A 27009-nucleotide genomic window follows, 5' to 3' on the forward strand; every position below is an offset into this window, starting at 1 on the left:
ATACTCTGCAAATCACATTTACGTGTCTGGCAGAGGGTTCACCGAATCACCTTCACAATTATCTATTATTCCAATCTCGTATAGCGCGATAGAAAGAATGAACGCCTATATCCTTCCGTACGAGCTCTGATTTCCCTTATTTTATCGTGGTGATAAAATGGCCGGTGTCAGCAAAATATTTTCGCATTCGGAAGAGAAAGTTGGTAACTGGAATTTCGTGAAATATTCCGTCGCAACGAAAAACTCCTTTCATTCAATGATGTCCAGCCCACATCCTGTATCATTTCTGTGAGACTCTCTCCCATATCTCGCGATAATACGAGGGGCGTTCAGAAAGTAAGCTCCGATCGGTCGCGAAATGGAAACGACTATGAAAATCCGATAAAGCTTTGCACAGATGTGTTGGGTAGTGCCTCTAGTATAACCCCAGTTAGCATCACGTCGCTCTTCTCATTTCTGAGCTCGCAGTGAGTGCGTAAAGATGTCTAGAAAATAGTGTCTGCCGCCAAGTACGAGGGCCTGGTGAGAAATTTCGCCTGAAGCTATGCAGCTAACATTACATAACTGTCGTGCTGTTTCTTCTTCAAGACAATTCTCAGCCGCGTTCTGCAGGGGCAATGAAGATGCTCCTGCATCGTTTTCAAATGGAAATGTGAGATTACCCACAATACAGTCCGCAATTGTCTCCCCCTGAGTTTCATCTCTGGTCACATGAACCGCTGTCTTTGAAGACAACATTTTGACACAGACAACGAGGTGTAGGCCAGCGTGGAGAATTGGCGGAAAGCACTGGCGGCTGCCTTCTGTGATGAGGCTATTGAAAAGTTGGTACAACGCTATGACAAAAGTGTAAGTCAGAACGGCGACTACGTAGAGAAGTAGCTGAAAGGTGTAGCTAATTGTTACAAGTAAAACATTTCTGATGTTCACTGTGGTTTCAATTTGGCAATCTATCGGAGCTTACTTTCTGAACAGGCCTCGTACAAACGTGCTGCCCTTCTTTGAACTTTTTCGATGTACTACGTCAGTCCTATCTGGTAAGGTTCCCACACCGCGCAGCAGTATTCTAAAAGAGGACGGACATGTGTAGTGTAAGCAGTCTCTTTAGTAGGTCTGTTACATTTTCTAAGTGTCCTGCCAATAAAACGCAGTCTTTGGTTAGCCTTCCCCACAACGTTTTGTATGTGTTCCTTCCAATTTACGACTTAGTTGTTCGTAATTGTAATACCTCGGTATTTAGCTGAATTTACGACTTTTAGATTTGAATGATTTATCGTATAACCACAGCTTAACAAATTTCTTTTACCACTCATGTGGATGACCTCACAGTTTTCGTTATTTAGGGTCAACTGCCACTTTTCGCACCATTCAGACAGCTTTTCTACATCGTTTTGCAGTTTTTCGAGAAACAGCTGCAACCTCTCTGTTGTACGATGACGTGCTGAAAAGTCACGCCTCCAAATTTTTATTTCGTTGTCAATATCGATGGAGATATTACATGTCATGCATGCAACTCGGTCGACTTTTTCACTTCGCTGACGCAAGTTACAATCTTCTGCCGCTAGAGGGCTCAGAGTTGTAGCGTGTAATATGGCGGTGTGAAACGTAAGTATGTCGGCGCGTGAGAAACAACGTGCTGTTCAAAAATGGTTCAAATGGCTCTGAGCACTATGGGACTTAACATCTGAGGTCATCAGTCCCCTAGAACTTTGAACTACTTAAACCTAACTAACCTAAGGACATCACACACATTCATGCCCGAGGGAGGATTCGAACCTGCGACCGTAGCCGTCGCGCTGTTCCGGACTGTAGCGCCCAGAGCCGCTCGGCCACTCCGGCCGGCCAGCATGCTGTAATTGAGGTTGTAACAGCAGAAAACGTACCTTAAATGGAATCTCATAGGAGAATGAAAGCCGTGTACGGTGGTGATTCCATTGACATCGGTAATGTGAAACGTTGGGTTGTTAGTGCTCCTAAAGATGGAAATTTTGTTGCTAATCTCAATGTGTGTGACAGAACTTGGAGTGTTTCCAAAACCTGAAGGACGCCTTGGAGGGATTCATTGAAATAGTGATGAGGCGGTGCTAGAAGAGGTGAGATGACACCATCAACAAAGTGAAACATTCTACAGTGACGGTATCAACAAAGTGGTCTCTACCTGGAAGAAATGTATTCGTCGCCAGGGTGGCTACACTGAGAAAGAAATACGCAGACACGAATAATAAGGGTGTGGACTTCAAACAAACTTCTTTTCATTTAAAAAGATTTGAGAGTTTCCAAGGAAAAAATTCGGAGGAATTACTTTTCAGCTCGTCCTTGTAGTATTACTTACAGAGAGTCCATGGGATTTTGAATTTTAAAGTCGGTATGGTTTGTTTTCAAAACGAAAATTTGAGCATTTTGAGGAGTCACGGAATATGATTACTCTGCTATCTGACTCACTGCCACGTTTATTCCTTCTTTTGCTATAAACTACTGTGGAATCGGTAGAGAGTGTTGTGGGTCGGGGGTGGGGGGTGGAAGGTATTGTGGTGTTGAGGGATTTCACTATTGTCTTAAAGATTTTTGTGCTTTGAATCTTTAACTTCGCAGTTGAATGTCAACTGATATGAAACACGCTTATAACATAAGGGTACATGTAGCACCAGCATGTGGGTCAACGTATTTACATTCCACATACGGCGCCTTCGTTTTGGCCCTATTAACATCTAGTTTAACTGTACTGAATAAAAACTATCTTCACTGCAAGAATCTGCCGGTATGTAGGATAAAGAGCTGGATTATATCTGACTGCAAGACTAGTGTTACGCTGCTGTAACCTGTTACATCCCTTGAATGTCTGCGAGTAATAAACAGATGTTACTGTAGTGGTGAAGTCAAATAGAAGACTTAAATTTGTTGGAAGGATTCTAAAATGGGCAAATCATGTTGAGGCACAACTGGGATTATTCTAGAGCTGTACTGAAGTGTTTGGTTCCTTGATCACAAAGACGTGGCAGCAGACGTCAAAAGCATCGAGAGTCGTCGTGCAAGGATCACAACAGTTTGGTTTGCCCATGCGGAAGTGTAGCGCAGGTGACCGGAGAAGTTAAGTGACAACAGGTGGAAGTAAATGTAATTCCTCTGGCGAAACCCTGTTGCGTAAATTTAGGAAAAAAAACCAAATCTACTTTTTAGAAATGTAACGAAATGGTGTGCTGTGTCTGCTACGAATGGGTGGGAAGCCACTCTTCCGGTTTCTCAGGATGGCGTTCGGGTCTAGCACCCAGGTTCCATGAGCTGGCTTGGGTTACACGAATGCGTTGGAGGAGAAGGTGGCTGTAGCGAAACAGATGGCTTTCGTGAAAGATCTTTATTGTCCCAATAAACTTGAGCACTTACAGGCGGGCGCCGTCGTCCTGTGGCACAGCCTGGCGTCGACCCACTGCTTCGATGTTCTGCAGATGTGGTGACCGTCGATCTCCCAGACATCGCCGGTGACACGTTGTCGTGAGGTCTTCATTTAGAATCTGCTACGCCGAGCGCGGCACGAGCACGGAGTGACGCCAAAGATGAGTTTTCCTAGGAGCAAGAATTTTGCTCTGGGTGAACAGGATGGGGCGTTTTATGTTGGCAGGGACTGGAAACCTGAATACGTCGCGGATTTCAGTTTTGTTCACAAATGAAACCGGACGTGCACTAACTACTCAGTCCATACGTGCTGTCTGGTTACTAGTTATCATTAATAACTTTTTCATTATTTGCAACAGGTTCTACGAAAAAAAACTAATGCTTTACAAGACTATAACCTACAACAATGAGTCACCTACATACAACCACGAGACAATATTCACACAGTCCAGAGGGTCTCATATAGCAAAATTATATGGTACATTGCACAAAACATTATGTTATAATATTTTTTTTATTATTAGTGTTCATCAGTAAGATATTTTAGTGAAAAACCTTGTACTTGAGTGACAATGTCACTTGTTGGAGTAACTTTGCTAAGAGGAGTTGAAGGCGTGTCAGTGGTGGACCTAGGCAGTGATGCTTGCGAGTGCTCCGAGTACGAATGTCTTCATTATAATTCGCAGTTGGTGAACTGGGAGTTGTATTGACTCTGTTGGGTTAGCACTTCCTTCTCTGTGACGATTTGGAGAACTGCAATTGTGGTCTGAGTAATGAGATTTGAGTGAAATTTTTTTTCACTGTGGTAGCCATTGTTTTGAAGAACATGTCGGTTTCGTCCTCTCGTGGTGGTCGTTTCGGCTGATGTTCCAGACAGGAGTCCCCAGAGGAGTCTGTCTTGCTTCTTCTCATATCAGTTGAGAAGGGCATCGCCTCCCTTCCTCTTTTCGGTCGGATGACGTTGGCATGTGGCTGGAAAACCTGATTCCGATGTTTTCTGAGAATCGTGGCTGCTGTTCATACTCACTTGTCTCTACATAGGTTGTAACGCTCCCTTAGAAAAACTATGAATGGCTGTGCTAGTAAACCTCTTACATTATTTGATTTTCAAACAGCTGAGCAAAACTGAACGTACTCAGACAGTTCTCTCTTTACTTATTCTGATCATCACTAAACTGACACACAATATTTCTTTTTAGCGCAAAGCAATCTGACTTTCAATAATCCCTACAAAAGAATGGCCCTGACTGACAACAACCAATACCTTTCAAGAATCATTTAACTCACAACAAGCCGGCCGTAGTGGCCGTGCGGTTCTAGGCGCTACAGTCTGGAGCCGAGCGACCGCTACGGTCGCAGGTTCGAATCCTGCCTCGGGCATGGATGTGTGTGATGTCCTTGGGTTGGTTAGGTTTAATTAGTTCTAAGTTCTAGGCGACTGATGACCTCAGAAGTCAAGTCGCATAGTGCTCAGAGCCAACCTCACAAAAATCTTCGTTACTCGAACTACTGCAATACAGCAAGCGCCACTACTGCCAGCTAAATAAAAGATTCAAACTACTGAAGGCACTAACTACTGATAGGCATAGTTAGCAAATGAAAGATTCTGATAGAGAACAAACAATGTATTTACCTTAATAGTGTTCAAAAGTCATAATATATATAGCAGTTTATGACATCCAGTCTTACAAATTTCAAAACTCCGCCATTTCTGTCCCCAAATCCACCATTGCTGGCGGCTCACCTCCAACTACGCAACGCTACGCGCTGTTAACAGCCAACTGCCCAACACTACAATGGCCAACAACAATGCAAACCAGCCACAGACTGCACACAGCACAGCCAGTGATTTTCATACAGAGCGCTACGTGGTGTTACCAACATAAAAACCTAAACAGCCTACTTACAAGGTATCGACTGCGTTGCTGCAGAGGCAATTACTGCATTTCGCCAACGCGTTAGGCCAATTTCCCACATATTCTCAGTGCTGAGCATAACATTTGGAAAAGAATTCCTTTTAACACTTCTTTTTTTTCTTTTTTTTCAGCGGTCCCTATGGTACTTATTTCTTATTTTTACGTCTTCTGTAGTGGTCACGAACACTTATCCACCACTCATTTATTACAGCGCAGCATGCAACTCATTACACTTTTGCTGAACCAGTTGTCCTGTGAAGCTTGAGGAAAAGCGAGTTACGTGTCTTGCAGGGCCTCAGTTCGAGCCTCATTTCATCAGTGGTGCGGCCGCACTACTGACGGCCGGTGCTATCAGTATGACGATAGGGTGGTAGCGACCTCACAGTGGAAGCTGACACTGTGATTGGCGTTCACTCGATTCGGTCTCTTGACCAGCCCTGCCGGATGGCCAGTACTTAAACGTGGGTTAGGTATGATGTTGCTGCCACAAATGTCACTTCACCCCGTGTCCAAGTGTCCATGGTTTCCGTAACTGGCCGGGCATTGACCAACAGGCGGACGGTGACGGCCAGAGGCTGTCGTGGCATAATGCTGCATCAGCATAATGCGGCACGTGTCCCATTTACGGCATCGAGTCCTGTCATCTAGTCTTGTACTGTTATACCGCACATGTAGCACGTGTGTGTCGTGAAAGTAACAGAATAAATTGTGTAAAGAAACTGGGACTAATTTTTCCTTCAGTCAGCATACAAATAGAGAAGGGGAACGAGTGAGTACTATAGGTATGAGTTACCTTCCGCTCTCTACATCTGCACCTACATTTATTCTCCGCAAGCCACCCAACGGTGTGTGGCGGAGGGCACTTTACGTGCCACTGTCATTACCTCCCTTTCATGTTCCAGTCGCGTATGGTTCGCGGGAAGAACGACTGCCCGGAAGCCTCCGTGCGCTCTCGAATCTCTCTAATTTTACATTCGTGATCTCCTCCGGAGGTATAAGTAGGGAGAAGCAATATATTTGATACCTCATCCAGAAACGCACCCTCTCGAAACCTGGACAGCAAGCTACACCGCGATGCAGAGCGCCTCTCTTGCAGAGTCTGCCACTTGAGTTTGCTAAACATCTCCGTAACGCTATCACGCTTACCTAATAACGCAGTGATGAAACGCGCCGCTCTTCTTTGGATCTTCTCTATCTCCTGTGTCAAACCGACCCGGTACGGATCCTACACTGATGAGCAATACTCAAGTATAGGTCGAACGAGTGTTTTGTAAGCCACCTCCTTTGTTGATGGACTACATTTTCTAAGGACTCTCCCAGTGAATCTCAACCTGGTACCCGCCTTACCAACAATTAATTTTATATGATCATTCCACTTCAAATCGTTCCGTACGCACACTCCCAGATATTTTACAGAAGTAACTGCTACCAGTGTTTGTTCCGCTATCATATAAGCATACAATAAAGGATCCTTCTTTCTATGTATTCGCAATACATCACATTTGTCTATGTTAAGGGTCAGTTGCCACTCCCTGCACCAAGTGCCTATCCGCTGCAGATCTTCCTGCATTTCGCTGCAATTTTCTAATGCTGCAACTTCTCTGTATACTACAGCATCATCCGCGAAAAGCCGCATGGAACTTCCGACACTATCTAATAGGTCATTTATATATATTGTGAAAAGCAATAGTCCCATAACACTCCCCCGTGGCATGCCAGAGGTTACTTTAACGTCTGTAGACGTCTCTCCATTGAGAACAACATGCTGTGTTCTGTTTGCTAACAACTTTTCAATCCAGCCACACAGCTGGTCTGACATACCGTAGGCTCTTACTTTGTTTATCAGGCGACAGTGCGGAACTATATCGAACGCCTTCCGGAGGTCAACGAAAATGGCATCTACCTGGGAGCCTGTATCTAATATTTTCTGGGTCTCATGAACAAATAAAGCGAGTTGGGTCTCACACGATCGCTGTTTCCGGAATCCATGTTGATTCCAACAGAGTACATTCTGGGTTTCCAGAAATGATATGATATGATACTCGAGCAAAAAACATGTTCTAAAATTCTACAACAGATCGATGTCAGAGACATAGGCCTACAGTTTTGCGCATCTGCTCGACGACCCTTCTTGAAAACTGGAACTACCTGTGCCCTTTTCCAATCATTTGGAACCTTCCGTTCCTCTAGCGACTTACGGTATACGGCTGTTAGAAGGAGGGCAAGTTGTTTCTCGTACTCTATGTAGAATCGAATTGGTATCTCGTCAGTTCTAGTGGACTTCCCTCTGTTGAGTGATTTCAGTTGCTTTTCTATTTCTTGGACACTTATTTCGATGTCAGCCATTTTTTCGTTCGTACGAGGATTTAAAGAAGAAACTGTGGTGCGGTCTTCCTCTGTGAAACAGCTTTGCAAAAATCTATTACACATTCATTAGTGATTGGCCCGGGGATGCATAAAAATTGTGCAGCGCAACTTTCAGGGCCCATTCGTCACACATAGAAGAACAGAACTTGCTATTACATCACGTTGGTGGTAACCTGTCAGAAAGTACCCCGTGAAGAGTGCTTCCTCGAACGTGGATCCACGATAGAACGCATTTTCTACAGCTCTTCATGCTACAATTGTTACACTCTACAAATTTTCACTATTATTACTATTTCCAGCAATTTATCATCAGTAGCATAATTTTACCATAACAGATTCCTTCTCTTATGTTTCTGCAGTATGTTAGATTTACTTACATTCAGGATCAGCTGCCACTCCCTCCACCATTCATTGCATTCTCTGTAGGTGTTCCTGAAAAACGCTACCGTGTTGTGGCCTTGTTACCTTTTTAGACACAGTCGACGTTATCTACATCATTTATATCTAGTGTAAGCAGTAACAGTCCTATAAAGTTCCTTGAGGTACTCCTGAAGTTACCTTTATTGCTTTAGATTTCGTTCCGTTAAGAGCGACGTGTTGCAGGGAGGTCTTGATTCCACTCACAAATCGGATTAGCTTGTATTTTCGTCATTGACGGCAGTTCAGTATCTTGTCAGAGGCCTTTCTGAAAAAAAGGAACACGGCATCAGCCTGAGAGCCGATGTCTACTGCCCTGTGCATCTGCTGGAAGAACAGTGTGAGCAGAGTTTTGCAACATCGCTGGCCGCGGAGTCCTTGTTCGCTTTTATAGGGAAATTTTTTATTGTAAAGTAGTTTAGTAATCAACTACTAAAGCTTTTAAATCAACATCTATGAAAAGTGAAGTTTGATTACTTCTCTGTTACAAATTAAAGATATACTGAACGTGTCTCAGTGTTTTGGAAATTCAAACTATAAGGACTTGAAAAGCCTTCTAAACCTCGTAAAACTTCTAAACTAAATCAAAGAAAGCTATTTAACAGTCACTAAGACAAATCGGCTTAGTCAGAATTGAATAACATCGTTAATACATTAATTTTTCATTAGGCCTAATATATGTTCATAAAATTATTTTTGTTGCAATTACTGCGCAAACTAATCAGTGATGTAGATTCCATCTACAGGAATATCCGCTTGAAACGAAAGAATTCAGTACCAGGTTTAAGACTGGCGCTAATAACCATAGAAACACTTACCCGACTTGTCTCTCTCTTTTCTTTTTTTTTCTTTCTTTGTTTTTAGCTCGCTATATGAAATTAAATGAAACACGTTGGAACATTGTAATTATGCAAAGAATGGCAGCCATGTAAAGGGTCACTAACTGTTTTATAGTGTGCAAATTTACTGCAGTGGGAGTACCAACGTAAAAATTCGATTAAGGAGAAAGAAAGGATCTGTGCAAACCATACAGTCTTTGCGACAGAGGCATCGGGCGCTATACTAGTTATCATAGTTTTTTTTTAAATTGAAGCCTTTCCTTCATTGAATTCCATACGACCACGTAGTTATGAAACTATTTCTTTTGGTACTGCAATACAGCTACTGACAACTGGCCTATTTTGTTCAAACTCTAATTCAAACTGTGACATGAGTGATCTGGTCGGAATTTGTATCATTTATCACTATTAAGCCCAGGTGATATGCTGACAACATCAGCAGAGGTGACTAATAACGAAGCTGAATTTGACCGTTGTCTCCAATAAGATATAGTCTTCTATGTATGAAAGATATTTCAAAACTCTTGGTACTGTACATATAGTAGCGATTTTAGGAAAGGACTTGAACAAAATTTTAGGTGCATCAAGGGAAAGCATTTATAGTAGGTTCTTTGATTTCAAGGGAAGTTCTTGTTCCTCAGATATGCAGCCTCTAGTGTTTTGAACCCTTCGTTATAGAAATTCCCTCTTGAATAGTTTTCGTAGTCTGCTGTAATTTTATCAGAGATTCTAGTGCGAATTCTACGCTCTGAGGCAAAGAAGAAACTTGTCAGGTTGGTGTAACGCCGTTCAGAAAATTAACTGACAACCCTTACAACTGTTACCTTCACATATGCTGATATTTTGAAACATTCATGTAAACTAACGAAATAATGTTTACTGGAACCAAATGTGCTTTAGAATAGTGCTTTATTACAGCTTAATTTAAGATCTTTGAGATCAACGCCTCAGTAAAATTTGCCAACAGTTGTTGGTCTAAATACTGAAATTTCTTAGACGAGGACTCTTGAATTATTACAGTTGCCGAGAGTGCGATTTGTCGTAGGACAACCACAGCAAGTGCTGTTACTTGTAGGCGTATAGGTAACTACTACTTCTGATGAAGCCTCCATGTTCGTAGTTTGCGTACATATTTTGGTGTCCGCCATTACAAGATGACCGTCATTCGGTCAGTCACTTCCCCTATGCACAAATATTACACTACTCGTCATTAAAATTGCTACACCAAGAAGAAATGCAGGTGATAAACGGGTATTCATTGAACAAATATACTATACTAGAACTGACATGTGATTACATTTTCACGCAATTTGGATGCATAGATCCTGAGATATCAGTACCCAGAACAACCACCTCTGGCCGTAATAATGGCCTTGATACGCCTGGTCATTGAGTCAAACAGAACTTGGATGGAGTGTACAGGTACAGCTCCCACGCAGCTTCAACACGATACCACAGTTCATCAAGAGTTGTGACTGGTGTTTTGTGACGAGCCAGTTGCTCGGCCACCATTGACCAGACGTTTACAATTGGTGAGAGATCTGGAGAACGTGCTGGCCAGGGCAGCAGTCGAACATTTTCTGTATCCAGAAAGGCCCGAACAGGACCTGCAACATGCGGTCGTACATTATCCTGCTGAAATGTAGGACTTCGCAGGGATCGAATCGCAGGCGCTCCTGTCTGTGATGCAGCGTCAAGGGTAACCGCAGCCATGGTCTCCGAGTTGATAGTTTATGCTGTTGCAAACGTCGTAGAACTGTTTGTGCAGATGGTTGTTGTCTTGCAAACATCCCCATCTATTGACTCAGGGATCGAGACGTGGCTGCACGATCCGTTACAGCCATGCGGATAAGATGCCTGTCATCTCGACTGCTAGTGATACAAGGCCGTTGGGATCCAGCACGAAGTTCCGTATTACCCTCCTGAACCAACCGATTCCATATTCTGCTAACAGTCATTGGATCTCGACCAACGTGAGCAGCAATGTCGCGATACAAAAAATCGTAATCGCGATAGGCTACAATCCGACCTTTATCAAAGTCGGAAACGTGGTGGTACGCATTTCTCCTCCTTACACGAGGCATCACAACAACGTTTCACCAGGTTACGCCGGTCAATTGCTGTTTGTCTATGAGAAATCGGCTGGAAACTTTCCTCATGTCTGCACGTTGTAGGTGTCGCCACCGGCGCCAACCTTGTGTGAATGCTCTGAAAAGGTAATCATTTGCATATCACAGCATCTTCTTCCTGTCGGTTAAATTTCGCGTCTTGTAGCACGTCATCTTCGTGGTGTAGCAATTTTAATGGCCAGTAGTGTACATGACGTGCTCCTCCCACATGAAGCTAATCGTGCGATCGTAACCCGTAGGACACCTGTATCTATGCTCCTAAATCCATTTAATACTGTGTGGTGGAGAGTACTTTCTCTACCACGGTCACTTTCCTTTCCAATCGAGAAAGATGGGAGGGAAAAACGACTGTAGGTATGCCACCGTGAGGGTTGGAATCTCTCTAGCTTTCACATCAGGGTCTCTTCACGAGATATACATACATATGAGGAGCAATACATTGGTTGACGCTTCTAGGAAAGTACGCTCTTGGCATTTTAACAGTAAACCACACCGTGATGCAAAACGCCACTCTTGTTGCGTCTGGATACAATCTCTGTGAAGCTTTCATGCATACTCAAGAAAGTTGTGGTTAAAAATCCGCTGATCGTCTTCGAATTTCCTCCGTTTTCTCAGCCAGTTCTATCTGGTGCAGATACCACACTCGGAAGTAATATTAAAGTATCAGTCGAACGAGGGATTTTTAAGCTGGAACTGGAAACAAGGGCGTGTATCTAGTTAAGAGACACCAACAATAAGGTCCTATAGGAAGGACTGAGGAAAACCATTGAACATCATTTCTTATTAAGATCTCCGCCAAAGATTTATTGGCTAACAAGAAATTCTTTTCCAAAACAGTAACAAAGCACAACTATCAATGTTCCCTTTCCTATCTAAGAAGGAAAAAAATTATTAAAGATCAGTTTTAAGAAAAATTATTGAACTTCAAATACCAGATGATAAACAACTTAGACCGGCTGTAGACCGTTGCGAAAACCAGGCAAGTGATATTAAGTTCACCACTGCAACATGTACATTAAAAGCTCTCTAAAGAGTGAAAGGGTACAACGAGACTAAATACAGCCTTTGGTCTAGCTTTGAAAGACACCACACTTACAGCGCGTTTAAACACGGGAACAACAAAGAATCAAAGGTTATTTAAATATTAAGTGTAAAACAAGTATCACCACAATCTTGACAAATGCGAAATCTGCTTTAAGAACTGGTTTCCACAACTCAAAACGTTCCTTCACCCTTCTTAAAGGTAGGCTGCTTATTAGCTTCATGGTCCCGTCAGGGGCTTTTAAGTAGCCTACTTCAATTAACCTTGTGGAATTCGTCCCTATACAGTTTCATATACAATTTAACAGATGCAAGCACCGTTTGAGAATCATATAAAATATTCCAGTTATTCCGTCAAAGAGTAGTCGCGCTTTCTATAGAGGGAGATATACACTAACTGGAAGAACGAAGTCACTACCGCCAGTTAAAGTGGATCCCTTTTCTTAAGTTAAACACAGTGTCAACTTAAAATTGAGCACAGGCGGCAAAGCCTTCAAATCAAAATTTAAAAAAAGGAACAAACGAAAAACTCTAAGCAGATAAGCCAATTTCCATATGGGAAGCAGTTGAGCACATGCCAGCGACCCCTTCGAATAATCATCAATAAAATGGAGAATGCGGGAACGCAACACAATCTAAGTTCAAAACCAAGCGAAAGGCAAGCGCCAAGCTGATTCAGACAGACTGCAGACAATCGAGACAGGTTACTAGCGAACATTACAAATGATTCTCACCCGTAAAGAGAAGCGGGGAGGACGTGTCCCTGTCCTCGACGGGAAAACCAAAGAATGCGTTGATCCGGTGTCCGGCAAAATCCCACGATTAAGGCGTTCCGAGCAACTAGGGCAGCCCGGGGCACGACGCGTAGGCTTCGCCGAATCGCATTGACTTCTCCAGGAGGAAACCCGGAACCACGCGAACTAACACAGCTAGGACAGGGGTAGCCTCGCCAAACACGTTGCGTCAACAACCGCAGCGTCCGGTACGGTAAACACCGGCTCAAGGCGCTCCAGAGAATCCGTGCACCAGAAATACGAACGCTCTACTGGCCACCACTACCAACCCCACCAGCTTCGCCACAGACAGAGACCGAAGACACTCGAACAAGCAAAGAAAGTGCTCATCTCGCCGGGTGCGACCTGTCGATTTCGGAGAACGGCTAATAAAATGATTCAAATGGCTCTGCGCACTATGGGACTTAACATCCTAGGTCATCATTCCCTTAGAACTTAGAACTAATTAAACATGACTAACCTAAGGACATCACACACATCCATGCCCGAGGCAGGATTCGAACCTGCCACCGGAGCGGTCGCGCGGTTCCAGACTGTAGCGTCTAGAACCGCTCGGGTATATACAACAACATAATTCACAAACAGCCCCTTGGAATCTCCAATATTACCCAGTAGATCATTTAACTCATGTAATACTCCCGCTAGGTCCACCAGAAAGTGCGTTTATAAGCGGCGATCAAAAAGTTTCCAGTGGGAGGCCATAGGTCCATAGCTGATATGAATTCTGTCGCAATAGTAGTACATATATTTTGGCGACTAGTTTCGAACCGTCTAGTTCAGCCTCAAGTCTGACCTACTGAGGCCGGCCGGAGTGGCCCAGCGGTTCTAGGCGCTACAGTCTGGAACCGCGCGACCGCTCCGGTCGCAGGTTCGAATCCTGCCTCGGGCATGGATGTGTGTGATGTCCTTAGGGTAGTTAGGTTTAAGTAGTTCTAAGTTATAGGTGACTGATGACCTCAGAAGTTAAGTCCCATAGTGCTCAGAGCCATTTGAACCATTTGACCTACTGAGACACTGGAAGTACATTATCTTAACCACAACTATCTAAAATTGGCAATAAATGCATCAGACAGTGACGGTAGTTAAGTGAGACATTATACATAAGCTCGCTACACAAGTGATTCTGATCCTCACACATCGCTTTCCTTTAACAATAGAACGTGTGGTTTATCACTTGCACTCGAACCTAATCTTTATAGTACTTACGCTGCCGTGAAGAAACTTAATATTCTAAAAAGACGATGTCGAATTTGATCCGATGAATTGATATGGGGGATAGTAGACGTATTGATAATGGTTTCAACGTCGTCTTTCAACAGAAATCTTCGTGGAATAGCTACCAGATCGCCATCAGTGTCCACGCTTTTGATAGGTAATGCTCACAAATGGTTCAAATGGCTCTGAGCACTATGGGACTCAACTGCTGTGGTCATCAGTCCCCTAGAACTTAGAACTACTTAAACCTAACTAACCTACGGACATCACCCACATCCATGCCCGAGGCAGGATTCGAACCTGCGACCATAGCAGCAGCGCGGCTCCGGACTGGAGCGCCTAGAACCGCACGGCCACAGCGGCCGGCTAATGCTCACAGACAGAAGGCTAAGTATGGTGCAGATGTGCGAAACATGTAGGAAACCTTGCCACGTGGAGGCACTCATACTTCCTACAGCCAACTGAGCTACTTTGAAAGGGATCAGATTGTGGCCCTCCGAGTGGACGGATGGTCCTATCGGAGAATTGCCACACATACTGCACGAACCCGTGACATGGGCGCCGCCATCTTGAAATGAGCAGTGCGCATGCGCGAAGCACCGTTCAAGGTCACACAGAAATGCCTCACACAGAGTACATCACTGAGTACGAGCCAAGGATAGTATTTTTAAAAAAAAATAAAGGACACATGGGAAGGAAAGGAACTTTATTAATTTCTGTAAGTGTGAGTCAAATCACCTACAATTTGAACATCAGAACGATTGCCTTGGCCTTTAGCCCAGACACATACAGATTCATATTCACCAATTTTACGGTGATTATTAGTTCTTAAAGTAAGAGGCACTGTAGACATAAAATACGAAGCTCCAATATCTCTGTTATACACTTCAGCTATATGATATGTACGTGGAACGATGCCGACATCAGTGGTGATGTAAACATTCTCACAACGATAGATGCGTTTCCGGAAATCCACGCAACCCAGGCGCTCGCCAGGTTGTCGTGTTGCGAAGGCAGCAGTGCCAGATCGTACAGCTCCCACAGCAGGAATGAGAAGGCTTGTGACCCGAGGCATGTCAGCACAAACTGTCGTGAACAGGCTATTAGTAGTGGGACTACGGGACGAACACCTCTAGCCCATCTTCCGCTCACGCCACAGCATCGATGTGCACGGTTCGACTACTGCTGTCATAGGATTACTTGGAGGATGCAATTGAGCACCATGGTCTTCAGCGATGAAAGCAGATGCTGTCTGCATGCAAGTGATGGTCGTTTGCATGTACAACGTACACCTCGTGAGGGCTGTCACGAACCGGGCATTCGTCCAAGAGACAGTGGCCCTACTCCATGACCTACCGTCTGGGACACAAAAAGCTACAACTGTCGTTCACCTTTGGTGTTTGTATAGGTAACGCTAACCACCGCTCGATGCGTGTAGAATGTTGTCATACTTGTTATTTTGCCCTTCTTGCAACGGGGAGGTGATGTGTGGCTCTGGAAGCACTCCCTCTTCAGGCCACAAATGGCCCCTCGGGACCATCCGACCGCCGTATCATCCTCAGCTGAGGATGCAGATAGGAGGGGCGTGTGGTCAGCACACTGCTCTCCCGGTTGTTATGATGGTTTTCTTTGACCGGAGCCGCTACTATTCGGTCGAGTAGCTCCTCAATTGGCATCACGAGTGTGAGTGCACCCCGAAAAATGGAAACAGCGCATGGTGGCCCGGATGGTCACCCATCCAAGTGCCGGCCACGCCCGACAGCGCTTAACTTCGGTGATCTGACGGGAACCGGTGTATCCATTGCGGCGAGGCCGTTGCCCGGAAAGATAATGCTGCCCATGAAATTCGACGTGCTCTGTAAGACGTGCACCAACTTACCCCGCCAGCACAATCCTCTAACTTTTCACCAATTGACGACGTGTGGAATATGATGGGACGAGAAGTGACTCATGCTACTCGTCAACCAACGACTCTTACAGAACTACATGATCAGGTCGATCAGGCTTCAAATAACGTAACAAAAAATGGTTCAAATGGCTCTGAGCACTATGGGACTTAACTTCTTTGGTTATCAGTCCCCTAGAACGTAAAACTACTTAAACCTAACTAACCTAAGGACATCACACACATCCATGCCCGAGGCAGGATTCGAACCTGCGACGTAGGGTCCAGACTGTAGCGCCTAGAACCGCATGGCCACTGCAGCCGGCAATAACGTATCCCAGGATAGTATTCGCAATCTCTACAATCGACTGGATGCCTGAGTTAGTGCCTGCATTGGCGCCCTTGGAGATTACACAACATACTAACATGGGTGCTTCAGCATGAGTCGATGCCTGGTACCTCAGAACCAATTGTGTTATTGGTCTGTAAATGTAATCATTTCATGTGGTCCGTGTACACTGTTGTAACAATAAAACTTGAGTTGATGGGAAAGCTCTAAAAGGCGTACTTCTTCTTTCTACTTATTTCGTATAGGCCAACTAAGGACCACGAAATTCAACTATTGCGTTTGAAGTGGGCTTTGCCATTTGCCCAGTAGCTACTCATCCTCTGTCTCTATTGTTCCTTCCTCTCCTGTGTCCAGAGGGCACCAGTCCTCTTTCTTGGTAGTCTGTCCTGGAACCTCTAAGCTTCTTCCTGAGAATTGTCCGATCCTTCAAGTTTTCTTCTGTTATTCCAAATTCCTGAAGATCTTTGTCCACTTGCATCAACCATGGTGTCTTGGTTTTCCTATTTTTTCAGTAACAAAGAAGCTGGTTGGTTAGCTTGTCACGATGCATCCTCTAAACATGTCCATAAAATGCCAGACGTTTTTCCTAGCTACATTGTGATTCTTTCACAGTACTCTAAAACTCTCGGTTGGATCGCCTTTTATAATTGTCGCCCTCCTTGACTGGCCTCAGTATCTTCCTCATTTTCAGTAAGTCCCTACCTATTGAGTATTAAAAATTCTGTCCGCCCCTGGTAGTTGAGTGGTCAGCGCGGGGAAATGTCATACCTAACGGCCCAGGTTCGATTCCCGGCTGGTTCAGAGATTTTCTCGGCTCAGGGACTGGGTGTTGTGTTGTCATTATCATCATCATTTCATCCCCGTCGACATGCAAGTCGCCGAAGTGGCGTCAACTCGAAAGACTTGAAACAGGCGAAGTCCACCCGACGGGAGACCCTAGCCACACGGCATTTCCATAAATCATTCTGAGGCATATAAGGCTTCAGGACGGATGACTGGCTGGTAGTGCTTCAGTTTAGTGTTTCAGGACAGACATTTTTTATTATAAGCGCTCCTGATCAGTTGGTATGGCAGCTCTAGCTTGTTGACTCGTGTTGATAGTGCTGTTCCTTCGGATAGATTAGGTTCCAGCCATTCTCCCAAGTAGTTAAATCTGTTGCTTTTCTTGATCTCACCCTCGTCTAGATGCAGTGTACTAGGAGATTTACCTATGTTCGTGATGTACTGCGTTTTCTCAAGCGATAAATGAAGCTCAACATTTGCCGCTTGGTGTCTGAGAACGTTGAGTTTTCTAACTGATGTTTCTAATGAGTCTGATAGAAGTGTTAGGTCATAAAAGGTGTACTACTTTTTTCCGGCAGTGTATATCCAGTGTATTACATGGTATCACGTTCGAGCTCATGATTGATTCCCTTCGCTGATTTCATGTAATTTTTACAACCATCCTATGCAGTGCTTGACAGTCTGTGTCCGTCAGTACGTGAGGTCTGCTTGGTTCTGGTCGACCTATGGTTGTTCCTTCGCGCTTCCTCTTCACAGTCGCATCATCAACAGTCCGGTAGATTTAGAAGCGTTCAAACGCCATTGCTTGATTATTTTAGGTGACATGCACTGCCTAGTAGACGTTCATAGTCACTCAACTGCCTAACCTACCCATTCTGCTGTCACTGCTTTTCTAGTGAAAACACGATAAGAGCTGCCTCTTCTTACACTGGTGGGTCGCCTCTCGTGGCAGCTAATGGTCTGTTCCATTTTTCCTATTGGTATTTACATACTTTTTCAGATAGTGTAGCTATATGAGGCGTATAGCAGAAAGATCCATGTACCCAACATTCATTCTATTTTCAGCCCTACCTCGTAGGGGGGACTGCAGGCTGCTCAAGTGGTACATTTTGTCCTTTGCAGCTGAAGCACCCACATTGTTACATGTACTCTAATATGGACCCAAAGTAGCCTTTTTTCCAGCAAACACAGCAGCTAGATGAGCTGAAACTGTCTCAGTCAGGTATCTGAACAGTGTGTAACATATCATTTCAGCATGACTCTATGACCATCGACTCACAACACTCTGAGATTAAACCGTCGGTTAGAAGCAAACGGTAGATACTGCCACCTCCTTTTTTACAAGATAGTTGTAGGGCTACATACTGGAAATTTATGAAGGTGTTTCTGTACACAATACTGCCAAGAGGAACCAAAAGCGTGTGCCATTGCTTGGGAAATAGGTTCAGTGATCTTGAAAGGATGGGCTGACTAAAGAACGCAAAAGACGAGCAGATGCCTAGAAAGTCCTGAGACCACAATGAGAACAAATAAACTATGGAGCATCAAATACCGATAGAGGTGTTGCGCTGTTAAGGCACTCGGGAGGGCAGCGTTCATAGCTCCAGCCAGATTTAGGTTTTCCTAACATCGCTTATGACAAAAGCTGTGGTGTCGCCTCAAAGGACATGGCTGGTTTGCTTCCGCTTTCCTCCTCAGTCTGAACTTGTGTTCCATCAGTTATGACCCTGTCACCTAAATTGTGATTTCAACTGGCGAATAAAAGGTACAAAACAGAGGAAAGCTTGTGTCCCAGAAAGGAGAGGAAAGGGGAGACGATTAAAAAGAGATTCAAGACAATAAGCTACCTCATGGTTTGTCCGACATCAGTCACCACTGAACTAACGATTCACACACTTTTACTAAGACACTTTTAACTGGTGACCGTTGTCAAACATATGTATGGTTCTGGCTGAGAAAATGGGTAGTCATATCCATTAAGTCACTGACAATGGGTGTCAGTAGCTACGTAAGACTTTTCTCCTCAGTGACAGAAGACAATATTTTGTAGTGACTCTTATATTCTCTGTCTTTCTCTGTCCCACTCGATGTTTTGTAGTCGTCTGCTCTCTGGAGAACTAACAACACTGCTGCCACTGAGTCTACACTGGACTCGCATTCGGGAGGACGACGGTTCAATCCCGCGTCCGGCCATCCTGATTTAGGTTTTCCATGATTTCCCTAAATTGCTCCAGGCAAATGCCGGGATGGTTCCTTTCAAAGGCCACGGCCGACTTCCTTCCCTGTCCTTGCCTAATCCGATGAGACTCAAATGGCTCTGAGCACTATGGGACTTAACATCTGTGGTCATCAGTCCCCTAGAACTTAGAACTACTTAAACCTAACTAACCTAAGGACATCACACACATCCATGCCCGAGGTTGGATTCGAACCTGCGACCGTAGCAGTCACGCGGTTCCGGACTGAGCGCCTAGAACCGCAAGACCACCGCGGCCGGCCCGATGAGACAGATGACCTCCCTGTCTGGTCTCCTTCCACAAAACAACCAACCAACCACTGAGTCTCTCTCCAATCATCGAAGTCCATGGGAAACATTCTACTCATTTCTTTAATTAATAACTATGGTATTTCCTTTTTGTCACTTATACTGAGCACTGGTCGGCAAGTCCAGCAAAATAATATTACTGGCTGGAGTGTCATGGGGCCACTGGCTGGTGCCCCATCACCCAGCTCTCACTTAACTCACTGCTCTAGCAACGCCCTTTGCCAGCAAGGCAGAGATGGATCATTGTTGTGCTGTGTCACATGATCACAACCTCTCATTACTGTGTGTCAGGCCACCACCCCTAATTACTTGCTCACCACTCTAACAGGCGATCAGAACTGTGCGTCAGTGTCCTCAAGCCGCCAAGTGAGTGCCAGCTCAGAATGTGGTGTGTCACATGGTCACGACCTCTCACTACAGTGCGCAGCCCACCACCTGTCTTCTTACCTGCTCACTGCTCTATCAGGTACTCAGAACAGTGCGTCAGCATCCTCAAGCCACCAAGAGAGTGACAGCTCAGAGTGTGGTGTATGACGTGGTCAGGGCCTCTCAGTACTGTGTGCAGCCCACCACCTGCCTTCTTATTAGCTCACCACTCTAGCAGGTAGTGGGATCAGTGCGTCAGCGCCCTCAGCCAGCAGGGGAGTGACGGCTCGGTGTGTGGTGTGTGACGTGGTCAGGACGTCTCACTACTGTGCGCAGCCCACCACCAGCCTTCTTACCAGCTCACCACTCCAGCAGGTAGTGGGATCAGTGCGTCAGCACCCTCAGCCAGCAGGGGAGTGACGGCTCGGAGTGAGGTGTGTGACGTGGTCAGGGCCTCTCACTACTGTGCGCAGCCCACCACCAGCCTTCTTACCAGCTCACCACTCTAGCAGGTAGTGGGATCAGTGCGTCAGCGCCCTCAGCCAGCAGGGGAGTGACGGCTCGGTGTGTGGTGTGTGACGTGGTCAGGGCCTCTCACTACTGTGCGCAGCCCACCACCAGCCTTCTTACCAGCTCACCACTCTAGCAGGTAGTGGGATAAGTGCGTCAGCGCCCTCAGCCAGTGGGGCAGTGACGGCTCGGTGTGTGGTGTGTGACGTGGTCAGGACGTCTCACTACTGTGCGCAGCCCACCACCAGTCTTCTTACCAGCTCACCACTCTAGCAGGTAGTGGGATCAGTGCGTCAGCGCCCTCAGCCAGCAGGGGAGTGACGGCTCGGTGTGTGGTGTGTGACGTGGTCAGGGCCTCTCACTACTGTGCGCAGCCCACCACCAGCCTTCTTACCAGCTCACCACTCCAGCAGGTAGTGGGATCAGTGCGTCAGCACCCTCAGCCAGCAGGGGAGTGACGGCTCGGTGTGTGGTGTGTGACGTGGTCAGGGCCTCTCACTACTGTGCGCAGCCCACCACCAGCCTTCTTACCAGCTCACCACTCTAGCAGGTAGTGGGATCAGTGCGTCAGCGCCCTCAGCCAGCAGGGGAGTGACGGCTCGGTGTGTGGTGTGTGACGTGGTCAGGGCCTCTCACTACTGTGCGCAGCCCACCACCAGCCTTCTTACCAGCTCACCACTCTAGCAGGTAGTGGGATAAGTGCGTCAGCGCCCTCAGCCAGTGGGGCAGTGACGGCTCGGTGTGTGATGTGTGACGTGGTCAGGGCCTCTCACTACTGTGCACAGCCCACCACCTGCCTTCTTATTAGCTCACCGCTCTAGCAGGTAGTGGGATCAGTGCATCAGCGCCCTCAGCCTGCAGGGGAGTGACGGCTCGGTGTGTGGTGTGTGACGTGGTCAGGGCCTCCCACTAATGTGCGCAGCCCACCACCTGCCTTCTTATTAGCTCACCGTTCTAACAGGTAGTGGGATCAGTGCATCAGTGCCGTCAGCCAGCAGGGGAGTGACGGCTCGGTGTGGTGGTGTGTCCACAGAGAAGGGCGCGGCGCCGACGCCGTTGTCCCGGCAGAAGGTGGGCGCCGAGGAGGCGCTGTCAGCCCCGCCAGACCGCAGGAGGGACTCCCCGGCGGCGAGGGTTCCGGGCCCCACGGCGCGCCCCGCCCTGGCCGGCGCCACAGGTACTCACCCCACCCCACTACCCCAGCCCGCTACTCGCACCTCACCCCAGCATGACCCTCCGCATGCCGTAGCTCTCCCACTCGCACACTCACTCCTTAGGTGTAGCTCACGAGTAGACAGACCGTCGTTTTTACACAGACATCTGGAGGGAATGGCCAGATCGTCATGCCACGCATGAACAGTATCTGGGCTGCATACTGAGCCTTCATCATCAAATGGAACAATACTTAGTGAGAACGCCATTATTTATTGCCAGGAGCTGCTGTTAAAATACCGTTATTGAGCAAGCAGTTTCGATCCACGATCATCATCAGGTTCATAATACCATTTTCAGTGTCCTACTAGGCGATAAAATCAATGATATCAAATAATAAAATCCATAAATTCGCCACTGTTGTCAGATCGTGAAATCATGACGAATTCATCTATTGTATCCTTTGACTACATTGATTTTGTCGCACAGTATGAGGTTATTAACCTGATGGTGGTCTCCAGACCAAAACTGGTTGTTCAATATCGAAATTTCATGACCAGCTGTTGACGTTAAATAATGGCATTCTTCCAATATTTTCGAGCTGTGGGACACCACTTTCTTAAAATATACTGGTACCTAGCACCTCTTGGGAGCACTCTTTAAATAGCTGTCGCAGTCATCCCTACTCTCACAAATGCAGTTTTTTACCTCGAGGGAAATTCTTTCATCATCATAACCGTAGCAGCATCAGTCCGCTCGTCGTACTGCAGCTGTTTCTGCCGAAATGTGGTTGGGTATAATGGAAAAGGTTACAGAGAAGAAACACAACGATTTTAAAGTAATTTAGACATGCAAAATGCGACCAAATTGCAGAAAACGATCACTGAGTGAATAAATAGCAAGTGAAGTCAGGCGGAAATATGGCTGGAAATGCATTCCAATGGAGTTACACCTAGTTCGAGGTGGAGATAAGAGATCATGGATAGTGAAGGTTTCAGTGGCTGGAAGCAGACATGAGGACACAGCACACAAGTCAGAATTTTCTCTCTCTCCTAATGTTTTAGCTCCACACTGAAGAGGGCAGTGAGCTGAGGCAACATCAAGAAGTAGCCACACCACCATTCATAGCCCCAATGGAACGTCTTCCAGCAAGGGAAGCAGGGTCATTGTCAGGAAGTGCATGTATGTCTCACCTATGAGGCACTGTGGAAGCATGACTGGTTCAGTGAGGTGGTCATAAATAATCCCCACCAATAGACTGTGGCTGTACCTGTGCAGATGCATATCTATCTTCATAGCATCGGCAATGTGTGTTGCGTGTAGTAGAGATTGAAGGCGCTGCCGTGGTGGCCAGAATCGTCTCTTCGGCGGCAAGTCTGTATGGAGTAAGGCCTGCACGGTTTGTGAATGATACGGATAGTGGTAGTTGTCGAGGAGATATATTACACATGGTCGTCTTGCTTACCCCACGCTGGCGGCTAATTGTATAATTTTGGCACTGGGGTAATTGTCAAAGGTTTTTTATCTCTACCTTAAACTAGGTGTATCTCTCCGTATGACCGTTTTTCCTTTTCATATTCTCAGTAGTCCTTTGCTACAAATTGTTTCCATTAAGAAAAATCATCCTCTATTCTTGAACACAAATGAAATTTGAGGCATGCTTTCCTTCAAGGTAGCCATTAACGCACAAAACAGATTTCAAAGGTCTGGAAGTGAAAGGAATTCTTACCATTTTTATACATTTACTTATACTTTTCAACTTGGTAAAAGCGAAAGAGTACCAGAAAAACTCGATCTTGCAATTTTTTTTTGTTAATTTCAGGCGTTATTTTGTTTTCAGCGTAAAATTCCCAATTAACTTAAAATTTAGTATTTTTAATTCAAAAAATTGTCTTAAAACTAAAACTTTAACAAAGGAACATAAGTGAGTTTGTGTAGAATGTTTGTTTTGCGTAATTCAAATTGAAACTTGAAGATCAAGAGAAAGCTAGGGATCCTTATAAGGTGTGCAGAAGATGCAAGGAAGATTTTCTGTTCTTTATGTACTTTTATGATAGAAATAAGGAACACCAACAGCCGTACTTTTCATAAAATATTTTAATTACGTGACCAGTTTCGACACTACGCTAGTCATCTTCAGACCCCTATCCAAACAGAACGATGACTCAGAACTTCCTGGCACAGTAAATCTGGTATGCCGGATTGAAACTCGAACTCGGTCTGCTACATAGTTTTAATCTGATAAGAAACTTGATATCAGCGCACATTCCGCATTAGAGTGAAAATTCCTGTTTGAATGGTGAAACATCTAACAACTGTGACAGATGTCAGTTAATTTTAGATGACTGGATGCACACATCGTGTAAATAGACATCCATCAGATCAGTGAATGTGCATGGTACCTGTCCTAATGCAACGAAGGTTGGATATCACCATTCAGTTTGCATACTGGTCTGAAGATAACACTAATGCAGTGTCGGTACTTGGCATGTAATTAATGTATTTCACAAAAAATACTGATCTTAGTAATTCTTGTTTCTACATGTTTGTGACGAGCCGCAGTCTCAGTCCACTACAATGACAGATCATATAAATCCCTCGTTTGTGGTTTAAGGGTAAGAAAAACTCATTTAGTTTTGGCATTCCTGTGATACGGTGTAAATAGAAAAATCACACAACCGACTGCTACTTCTGTTCGGTAGATGTGGAAGATATACTACAAAAAGTGAAAGTATCTTACCCTAACGCTGACTCAGTTATTCGTCCAGTGTCCCAAGGCTCTGAAATCTCGGTTCCACAGCCACCTTCTTATTTAGATGACATCCTGAATTAGTCGGAGGCTCAGACTAATTAGCTGGCCGGGGTGAATCTAGCTCATATTTTCTTGTTGACGAGGGACGTAAACTTCTTTCTCAGAGTGATCTCAACGACCTAGTAAGGTAGGTCTTTCAAAGGATGCTGCCGCAGTGCTGGGATGAAGACAAAAAACAAAAACCTCGGACCTCATTTGCGTGACACAGGTATCATTAGAGAAAATTTAGTCAGTTTTTCTTCAAATAGGGAATTCTGCTTAATTTAATGGTGTTCATGGCCTCATGAAGTGTTCTCAAATAGAACATGATTCATCAGAATGGAGGATATTCATTGATTCTTCGAAAGCTAGCCCTAAAGTAGTCTTTCTTTATACTTGGAATGTATTTGTGTTTCAAGAATACATAGTTTTTCGGGAATACAAAGAACCCTGACTACAAAAGCGTTGTACGAAGAAGGCTGACAGCGTATGAAGCTCAAAGATCAAAGACTAGCTTTGGAAGATCATTTCTTACACTCACGTATTGACTATTTTGAAGGAAACGTAGAAGCCCTTAGTGAAAAACAAGCTGATAGAGTTCGGCAGGAAATCCATGATATCGAGAGACGTTACCAAGGATGATGGGACATAAGTATGTCAGCTGACGATTGATGGATCCTCAATCGAGAAACCAAAGAAGGAATTCCGAAACGATTTCGGGTAAGCATCTAAGAGAAGAAGACACAGAAGCAAGAAAAAAGGGTAACCTTTAAACTTTCTATAAATCAGAAAAAATGTTTTGATTGCTTGTAAAAATAATGTTACTTCATTGTAATAAATGTTTTTATGAAAAATTTCTATTCATTTTACAAAAAAAGAAGCCTATACGTGACATGGGGTATTATGGAATTTATTTTTAGAATCTACGATCTTTAAAACATAAGTCAGCAGAAATATTCCATACAGTTGGAAAAAATGTTTTTTTCTAAACTTGTGTTATCGGTAAAAGTAACTCATACGAACATTCCCGAAAGAACAGACACTACGCATTCACTTGATTGATTCGCCTCGATGGGCAATGAATCCACAACCTTTAATGCAGACGCATAATATCGTTTGACCTCCGGCAGCGGTGAGACCGAACGGTTCTAGGGGGAATGTTAAACGCAGCAGAGGAATGATCGGATAGGTGGAAAGAGTACACAGAATACATCGATGAGGGGGGGGGGGGGTTGTTTGATGACTTGACACCAGAAGAACTTGGAGTCAATAAGGAAGACATATGGAATCTAGTGTTAGAGTCACGACTAAAAACAGCTCTTAAGACTTGAAATGAAACAAAGTAGACGGTATAAATAACGTTCCATCGAAATTTCTAAAACAATTAAGGGAAACAGCACACGAAATGACTTTTCAAGTTGGTGTATAGAAAGAATGAGACTTGCAATATAGCATCAGACTTTGGGAAAAATATCATCCACACAGCTGTGAAGTTGGCAAGGGAAGATAAGTGCGAAAAGTATCGCACAATGAACTTAGCGTATGATGCATCCAAGCTGCTGACAAGAATAATGTACAGAAGACTGAATAAGAAATTTCAGGTCGTGTTACTAGATGATCATTTTGACTTCAGGAAAGGTACAGAAAAGGCAACAGAGAGCCTGTTTTGATTTTCCGCCGGATAATGGAAACAAGATTGAAGAGAAATGATGATACGCTCACAGAATTTGTCGATTTAGCAAAAGTGTGTGATGTGAAATAAAGCAATGTGATCGAAATTCTGAGAAAAACAGAAGTGAGTTACAGAGAAAGACAGACAATGTGCAATACTGTAAGAAGCAAGAGGGAACATTAAGACTGCAGAAATAAGAACGAAGTGCTCTGATTAATAAGGCGTAAGGCGGGGATGGCATTCCTCAACCCTTATTGTTCAATCTACACATCGAAGAAGCAATGACGGGATTAAAATTCAGAGTGAAATGATGTCAATGATAAGATTCGCTGAAGACATTTTTATCCTCAGTGACGATGAAGAATAATTACACGGTCTTTTGAATGGCATGTATAGTGTTATTGGTGCAGTACATGGATTGAGAGTATAGTGGAGAAAGAGAAAAGTGATGAGAAGTAGCAGAAACGAGAATAGCGAGCAACGTAATAGCAAAACTGGTGGCTGGGAAGTAGACGAAGTTAAGGAATTCTGCTACCTAGGCAGCAGAATAATCCACGAACGACGGAGCGAGGAATACATAAAAAGCAGAATAGCGCTTCCAAAAGGGCATTCCTGGCCAAGAGCAGTGTGCTAGTATCTAACATAGATCCTAATTTGAGACAGAAATATCTGAGACTTTAGGTTTGGAGAAAAGCATTGTGTGGTAGTGAGACATGGACTGTGGGAAAACCGGAATAGACGAGATTCGTAGCTTCTGAGAGGTGGTGTTACGGAAGAATGTTGAAAATTAGGTAGACTAATAAGGTAAGGAACGACAAGGTTCTCCGCAGAATCTGTGAAGGAAGGAA

At 44.7% G+C, this 27009-nt stretch overlaps 1 protein-coding gene and 1 pseudogene across 1 annotated transcript in view; one reads left to right on the forward strand and one right to left on the reverse strand.

Moving 5' to 3' along the window:
* LOC124598129 (lachesin-like) overlaps nt 1-27009 on the forward strand; it is a 702598-nt gene that overhangs the window by 637020 nt on the left and 38569 nt on the right. The window contains exon 10 of the mRNA XM_047135981.1: nt 21580-21723. Coding sequence (XP_046991937.1) covers nt 21580-21723 — 144 coding nt within the window. The remainder of the gene's footprint in view (nt 1-21579; nt 21724-27009) is intronic.
* On the reverse strand, nt 15811-15928 carry LOC124560763 (annotated as a pseudogene).

Source organism: Schistocerca americana, chromosome 1, assembly GCF_021461395.2.
Source record: "Schistocerca americana isolate TAMUIC-IGC-003095 chromosome 1, iqSchAmer2.1, whole genome shotgun sequence".
In the NCBI taxonomy this organism is placed as follows: domain Eukaryota; kingdom Metazoa; phylum Arthropoda; class Insecta; order Orthoptera; family Acrididae; genus Schistocerca; species Schistocerca americana.